Here is an 8,360-nt window from a genome sequence, read left to right as displayed (position 1 = left end):
ATTAAATTCATTAATTCAATACTATTGTTTAAATGATTCTAAAAATTAAATTTTCTACTCTATTTATTTTATTTTAAAAACAATTATCTACTTAAAGAGATCAATTATTTTCTTGAAAATATTAATTAATATTATATTTATTAATATTGTAAAAACTAAAATGTAAATCCTATTCATTTTATTTTAAAAAGTTACATAAGAGGTTTTAATTTTGATTATATTATTTAATAATAAATAATATTATTAAAATATACTAATAATTAAAAAGGTGTTATTTGTTTCAAAGCAGCCATAAAAAATAATTTGGACTCATGAACATTATTTGTTTTAGAATACCGAACAATCCGCTTATAACAACAAAAGTTGTATTGGTCAATCAGGATAAAAAAAATAATTTTTATAATATGTAAACTTAAAAACAAGTAACTTTAGAAAATAAAAATATTTTTAAAAACAAAAATAAAACCTTGTTTGTAATTGGTTCAAATTAAAATTTTTAATAACTAGACATCTTTGTATGTAAAAATGAAAACTCATTGCAATACTACTTAACCTAAAGATTAATACTATATTAATTTATTTATGCTAAAAACATATTTATGTAACATTTACGCCTACACTCTCCCCATTTATCCATACAGAGATTGCTCGAACTTTAAACTACCTTACCTTACTAAACTCTTCATACAAACTACTCTAAATTCCGGCAAGTATTCCGCATGCAAACTAAGTATTCCACTCCTTTCCCTAAAAACTAGTTTGAAATTTTATCCTACTAGAAGCATTTATATATTCCTGGCAGGCGTATCGTCTACCCACTTCTCACTGATATACTCTTAATAACTTCCGTGCATTACATTTGCATTTGAAATCTGGTAAGAATATTTCACACAGTGCGACATATGATTTCATGTATAGCGAGTAAAGTATCTCCCATAATATTTGTACTATTTCAAAATTGACATATTAAGTTGGAGTCAGTTTGCAACGATTCCCACAGTACAAAATTATGCGATGAATAGACACGTCTGCCAGAAGTTGGGGATTCACGCTTGTTTTGCGTGCAATACAGGTTTTCTATTTTGACATTTTGGATTGGTCACACACAGAATTGCCCAAAATGTACCTAAAATGGCAACGTTTCAAGGATTTCTCTGAATAATCTCCACAGGTGGAGCTGTGAAATTGAAGGTATTCCGCTCTCTGTAATCTCAATTTGTAAGCTTCTTCGTGTGTATTTGAATGAATTACTGAAGTAAGTGGTAGGAACTTTAGTTTTTCTTTAGTGTAATGATAATGGGCCTCTATAATTTTTTCTTTTTGAATTTCTTATTCTGGTTCTGGAGATGTATTGTTGCAACCTGCCTTAATAATGCATTTTAATCGAACAATTTACAAGTGCATTATTGTCTGCAAGAATTTCTAGTTTCTCAGAAGCCTATGGTATGCTACTGAACTATTTTATTTTTACATTTGCATCAGGACTTGTTAGTGTATGGGGTATAATGTACGCAACTTTTATAACGCTTCACCTTAGACGATATTAGCTACATAATGGACCTGTGCATATTTGATTGTGCATAATGGCACTACTATTGTGAATACATGTTTTTCTTTTTAAATAATAGAGGGTTTTGAAGAAGTTGGTGGGCGGTGTTGTCTTATTAATCAATAAAGATGCACTACAGACCGAGAAGGAACATGGTGCCAGAAGAACATCGTTTTATTAGGAAACATTTCATGGCTAGCAGTGACAAGCTTAATGATGAAATGGGTACATCAATGGCTAACATAAACCAAGGGTATGGGAATGAGTATTCTGCAAAAGGGAAGAAAGTGGGTTCTGGCAGCACGAAGAATATGTTAGGAGGGGGGCCATCTACAAGCTGGTTCTCTGGAGCTGAGGACAAGTTGATTGAATTGTCAAGTCCAAGTGTGAAAATCCGTGATCCTCTTCCTGTGGGGTATGTTTCGTTAAGGCAGTTGAAATGTTTAAGAGAAGCTGAAACCAGCAAGGAATCTGGGTCAGAGATGACACACACACCGACAGTTTTTAGCGAATCCCAAACAAATAAAGATACGGGTACAGATGAAAAAGGAGTGAAATTGAATGTGGATATGGGTATTGGAGATGGGAATCTAGATAAAAAGGAAGTGAAACAAACAAGAATTCAAGAGGGTGTTCCAGATAAAAGTCAAGACAACCAGAGTGGGAACTCAGGAGCATGTAAAGAGCAGATAGGTAAAAGTGGCAAAAACAATAACGACGGGAGAAGTAATTTCAAGGAATCATTGCATGGCAGTGTTTATAGTAGGGATAGGAAAAAGGAATATGAGGGGAACAGGAAAGCATTTCGTGTTTGCAAGCAGGACTTGGTGTATATCAGCAAGACAAAGCTTCCAAGTGAGCCTCTCTTAAAAATACATGGCACATCCTCCACTAACAGGACTGAAGAGTCGGGAGAGTCCAGCCACGCCAAATCAGTGTCTGATATTCCCAGAGCGTCAGGAGAGATGTCCCAACAAGAAGGAGAAATTGGGAATCCGAGAGCAATCAAGAGGGAGGCTTCCTCTCGACGGGAAGTATATGGCGAGCATAAATTTAATGGGGCTATCGTAGACCAGGTACGGAAATGGAGTGTAAAGACGTCTCCAGAGGCATCAAGAGGGATTTCAAATGATTTGCACACTTACCGTAGGTCAGATGCTCCTCCTCTTAGAGGAACTTCTGCTTCAAAAGGAAATGCTGAAAGATCCAATCAAGGTAGAGAGAGTTTTGAGAATTCAAAAGAAGTTGGAGGCCCTGGAACTGGAAGGCTTGGTTTTCTTGTGATGGGAAATAATGGAGAAGGGGAGAATGATTTGCAAAATGTGAAGGTTCAAGGTGAAGTTGCGAAAGAACTTGGAGAAAAGGGTAATTTTGTATGCAATACATTTTATCAAAACCAAAGTGTGAAAATTCAAGATTCACCTTCTCTAGGATATGTTCCATTAAAGCAATTGCAGCTTTCAAAAGAATATGAAAGAAGGAAGGAGCGTGGATCAAAGATTTATATTTCAAATCAAGATACTTGCACAATTTTTAACAAGTCCTTAAGAGATAAGGAGAGTTCCTCAGATAAAAATGAACAAAAAGGGAATGGGGACACATGCATTGGAGATGAAGCTTTAGATAAGAATGATGAAATCCAAACAGGGGGTTCAAGAATTGAACATGTAGCCTCAAACAAAGATGAACAAAGAGAAACTAGAAATTTAGAAGCATCTAAAGAACTTTTAGGTAAGAATAGCAAAAAATTTGGAACTTTCAGAATGAATGTTAAAGCATCATCACATGATAGTATCGAAGTAAGTAGGAAACAAGAGCAACATGTTCGAAGGAAGAATATTGAGGCGTCTCAGCAGAGGAACCAAAATATTCTACCTAAAGAGGCCTCTACTTCAGCAGGGACTATTTCAAGGGTTATTCAAGGCAGAGATTGTTTTGAATTTACAAAAGAAATAGGAGGAAATGGAAATGGAAATAATGGTTTTCTTGGAACTGGGACTGATATGAAAGGGGAAGATGATCCGAGTCATGTAGAAAATCAATATTTCGAGTCTGAAGATCTTGGAGAGGAGGTTGTTTCTGTATCACATATATTTAGTCCAAACTTAAACGGGAAAATTCAAGGTTCTCTTCCCTCACGATATGTTGCATTAAAGCAACTACAAAGCTCAAAAGAATCTGAGACCAGGAAGGACTGTGGATTGAAGATTTGCATTCCAAAACAAAACACACACAGAATTTATAATAAACTTCAAAGAAATAAAGACTATACAGGAATAGGAAATACAACTTTAGATAGCAATCAAATGAGACAAACAGAGAACTTAGTTATTGAAGACAGGTCTTTAGATAAAAATAAAGAAACTGAGAATTTGAGAGTATTTAAGGGACAGAGATGTAAAAGTGGCCAAATATATGAAAGTGTCTTGATGGACAGGCAAACAGCTGCTAGAGGATCATTGCATGGTAGCGTTGAAATGTGCAGTAAGGAACTGGAACAACATGGTGACAAGAAAGAAGTCCAGCCTTTGCAGAAGGGGAACCGAGACAATTACAGAAGATATCTACCTAAAGGGACTTAAGACTACCGTAGGGATCCATCATGGCAGAGAGAGTTTTGAAAGTGCAAAATTAACTGGAGATATGGTAATGGAGGGCATGGTTGTCTTGGAGGTGAGATTGATATTTTGAAACATGCAGAAAATAAAATTTTTGTGTCTGGATACTTTGAAGAATGAGATGTTAGTGTGTTCTGATCAATTCCTCTTGAGAATGGTAGACCACGGTTGATAAAGCTGGATGGAGAACAAACAAACGCTATCACAATTACTTACAAGTTACAAGGGAAAGAATTCTGGAAAATTGTTTGTTGTTAAGACTTGTCTATTTAAGACAAAGAAAATCCGTACTTTCTCATGCAAGACTACCTTTCAAATTTATAGAATTTGAGGACAAATTTTACTCATTTTGTAAAGTTTTTTTTGAAGTCAGCATGTAATCTATGATAGCATCTGTATAGCATGCTCATACTGATTGAACAAAAATATGATCTTGTAATTTATATTTCATGTATGGCAAAACATATTGGACTCCAAGGGTCGTCCATTCCCTTTGATTTCCAAGATCAGAAAATCATGCAGCATGTTACTTTACTTGCCAAGGATGATGTTTCTAGACAACTAGCCGCAGGGGAGCTTTATTCTAGTTTGCAGAAGAGAAATTCATGCAGTTTTAGAATATTCTCTGCCAATTATTCAAAAGAAACTTAATATTCATCATATTAAGGAAAAAAATTGATATAAAAAAGTTGCCAAAGCTTTTTGAGGAAGGTATATCCATAAAAATTTATTCCAACTCTCTATCCATAAAAACCATATTCCAAATATATCTCCAATTTAATAATACAGTACACTTTTAAGAGCTACAAATGCAAGTAAATGATATCAAATATCGTTAGAGAATCATGCTAGGTTTTTTCCAAGCATTCTTGTTTCCAGTTGTCAATATTGTTTTAAGTAGGCCGATACGAATGCATATGACATGCACAGTAGTGACCAGTAGTGGCCAATATTTGGTCCTGAAGGTCCTTGGATCATCAGAGCTGGACCCTTCACTTGTACAAAGAGATCAAATATATGTGAGATCTTCTGGGGCAAGGGGCAGTATTCACCACGTTTGTTTTGCTCATGTCAAACAAACCATGGTGATTTTTCGTGTAATAGTGCATGTTTCAAGTTTATGTTAATTTTTCTGATTGACATGCAATGGTGTGTTTTTCAATTTTACATCAATTCTTTTGCTGTTTTTGTGTACATTTACATCTTCTTTGTTTATTTGCCTTCTTAATTTTGTGATCCATTCCATAAGAATCATGTTTCGGATCTTTGGTATGATGTGACTTTAATGGAGTCATTTTCAGATGCTGTCACTAATTACTTCAAGCAGCGTCCAAACTAGACAAGAGTGCTCTTTTTCCCTCTAAACCTTTCACAAGAATGGCTGTTGAAAATGTTACCAAAAATAATCCCATCAAAAAATAAATTGCTACGGATTGCTTTACTACCTTGTCCATGGATCACCTGGTACCAATGAAACAGCAACATTGGTGGAGACAACTTTGTAAATTCCCAGAACAACTTCATAGGCCTCTATTCTTGTACATGCCCTTCTAAACCTTTCACAAGAATGACTGGAGAAAATATAACCAGAAATGGTCCCATCAAATAATAAATTGCTATGGATTGCCACCCTACCCTGTCCTGGACTGCCTGGAACTGGTTAGATAGCAACATTGGTAGTGACAATATTGCAAATCTCCTGAAGAAATTTAGAGGCCTCTATTCTTGTAGGTGCCCCTTAAAATGTTGCATCTGATTTAATACTGCAGAAATTGCTTGAACCTATTCAGAAGAGAGAAATATTTTAGTTGAATGGTTTTTCTCATCCATATCAAGTTGTACCATGCAATATTGTACTATATTGTTCCTATAGAAATTCAACATTTTGCTGCCTCCATGTGGAAGAGCTATTGACACAAGGTCATTATAACACCTATTCAGTGCTGCTAATCTTTGTGCCCAAGCAGTACCTCAAGGCCATTTCATGCACATTTTCCTGGATGAATCTGGTCAAGGTACCGAGACAGAGACAATGGTGCCCATTGCTAATTCTGTTAATGCAGAAACAAGAGTCATTCTTGCAGGTGATCCTTAGCAGTTGGGTCCAACTGTTCTTTCCCATAGCTGAAAAACTTGGAATGGGAAAAACTTATTTGGAACACGTTTCGAATCTTCACCTTTATTCTCTTGAAGGAGACAATGCACAATTTGTAACAAAGCTTGTGAGGAATTGTTGCTCTGAACCTGCAGTTTCAAAGCTTCCTTTTTGACTCTTTTATACAAGTGAATTGATTTCTTGGGCTACTCATGGTATACAGAAATTAAATATTGTCTGGTTAAACATCCAAGCTAAACTTTTCCTGTTGTCTTTGTTGGCATAGAGGTTTGTGATGAAAGGGAAGGTATAAGTCCCTAATGGTTAAAGTTGTTGAGATTTTCAAGAAAATAAAAGCTGACAAGATAAATTCACTAACTGGAAAAAACATTTGGAGTAATAACACCTTATCATCAAAAAGTTTTCCAAGTTAATGAAGCTTTAGGGGGAAATGACAAATGGCTTGTTTGATTTGAAGGTCGGAAGTGTTAACAATATCAAGGTGATGGGAAACATGTTAGAAATAGATCAACTGTCTGGTCTAGTTACAGGAATCATGATTTTGTCATTAAAAACAACCTGGGGTTCATAGCAAATCCTGAACAGTTTAATGTTGCTGTTACACGTGCCAATTCTTTTCTCTTTGTGATGGGGAATTCATACATAGTGAGATAATTATAGATGGTTCATATCCTTACTATAAGAAATAAATTTTAACGTGCTTTCTTTCTCTTTGTTTTAAATTAAGTTTAACGTTTTGTAATAAAGTTATCTTCGATATTATTAATAATTATTAACTGGGTATTGATAGTTTTGTATTAGTTGTGGGGTGATTTGGGTAATTATCTTGTGAAAAGGCTTTATAAAAGTCATATTGTAATGAATGTAATAGCATCCCGATTGAATGATTAGTATCTCCCAAATATTTGAATATTCTGTTTATGATTTGGTAGTATTGACTGTGCTTTATATTTTAATATTTTTCAGAATTCTTCTCAACCATTTTTCAACATGGTATCGGATTATGTAATGGCTCTGTTCCTGTAAGTGGAAAATCCACTTAGGCAAGTTGAGAGCATGGCAAAATTCCCATGGCAATGGGGTTCAGTATGAAGATATGGAGAAGTTACATCCTGTACCATACAAAGAGATAATTTTGTCTACAAGACAATCGCCACGAAAACTCTCTGATTGGGGTTGTTTTAAAGGCCTTTGATGAGAGTATAGTCTTTGTCAGCGAATTGTAGACTTTAGTCTCCAGCTGTTTTCTTACAAGTCTTGGATGGTTATAAATTCCCTTGGGCATCTTTTGACATGTACATTGAACTGAAGAATGCCATGTGCATTTTGAATGTGATTCTGTCATGACTACTACACAAACCTAACAAAGAGAAAGCTGTATATGTTTTAACGTCTTTTTAAATTCTTTGTTTTGTGCATGGACATTGTGATATATTTTCCCTGTCGTGAAGGCTGGGAAATTTCAGGAGTTGTGTTTGCTAATGTTGAGGTACAGATTTTTCTGACAACTTTGTTTTACAAGCTTTGTTGCTTATGAGGGAAATTGTTAAAAAAAGAATTGTGCAGCAGTAAAAATCAAACATTTTGAAAGGAAAGTAGGAAAATTTGTTTTTTAAATTCCTTTGTGTTGAAAAGAAGAAAGGCACAGTTGTAAATTATTTCCATTGCGAAGATTGATATATGGAGATGTTATTTTGCATTGCAGCCTTTTCTAAGTAGATTACTTGTAACGCTTTCACTATATTTGTTGTGCTTGTCCATAGTGCGATTGGAGTGAGTGGTTTATCGTATACCATGACTTGTGTGGAAGTTAATTAGTTCAAGACCCCATTATTTTTAATTTTTTGAAGTCACTTTTATCACACTTTAAACTTTAAAGTGACAGCACAATTGTGTTTGGGGAAATTGAATTGATTTGAGAAATTGAACGCATTGGAGAAAAGGGATTTTGAATTATTTTTGAATTTCTGGTTTTTAAAGAGAAATAGAAAGTTATTGTAGTGGGTGCAGACACCTTTTTCTCTCTGAAGATGATTGCAACTTCCATGTCTGTACTCTTGAAGTTGTCAATGCTACA

General features: G+C 34.9%; 1 protein-coding gene across 4 annotated transcripts; it reads left to right on the top strand.

Annotated features, from left to right (window-relative positions):
• The first annotated feature begins 659 nt into the window (after positions 1–659).
• On the top strand, positions 660–7,914 carry LOC131042948 (uncharacterized). Of its 4 annotated transcripts, XR_009105342.2 has the most exons (3): positions 689–1,191; positions 1,483–4,222; positions 7,250–7,889. XR_009105342.2 is itself a non-coding variant. In XM_057976289.2 (2 exons), the coding sequence occupies exon 2, from the start codon at positions 1,678–1,680 to the stop codon at positions 4,129–4,131; it is 2,454 nt and encodes an 817-aa protein (XP_057832272.2). In that variant the 5' UTR covers positions 689–1,191; positions 1,483–1,677; the 3' UTR covers positions 4,132–4,709. The 4 variants fall into 4 exon arrangements, 2 of the variants coding, with proteins under 2 accessions (XP_057832272.2, XP_057832273.2); XR_009372789.1 differs by lacking the exon at positions 1,483–4,222 and having other exon boundaries at positions 660–1,191; positions 7,250–7,914; XM_057976289.2 differs by lacking the exon at positions 7,250–7,889 and having other exon boundaries at positions 1,483–4,709.
• The last annotated feature ends 446 nt before the right edge of the window (positions 7,915–8,360 follow it).

The sequence above is a fragment of the Cryptomeria japonica genome, chromosome 5, assembly GCF_030272615.1.
Source record: "Cryptomeria japonica chromosome 5, Sugi_1.0, whole genome shotgun sequence".
Lineage (NCBI taxonomy): Eukaryota > Viridiplantae > Streptophyta > Pinopsida > Cupressales > Cupressaceae > Cryptomeria > Cryptomeria japonica.
Note: the sequence above shows the minus strand (reverse complement) of the source record. Positions and strands in the feature narration are given on the sequence as shown.

Excerpts from the sequence above, each read along its gene's own strand:
- LOC131042948 (XM_057976289.2), top strand. The coding sequence starts at position 1,678 with ATGCACTACAGACCGAGAAGGAACATGGTGCCAGAAGAACATCGTTTT.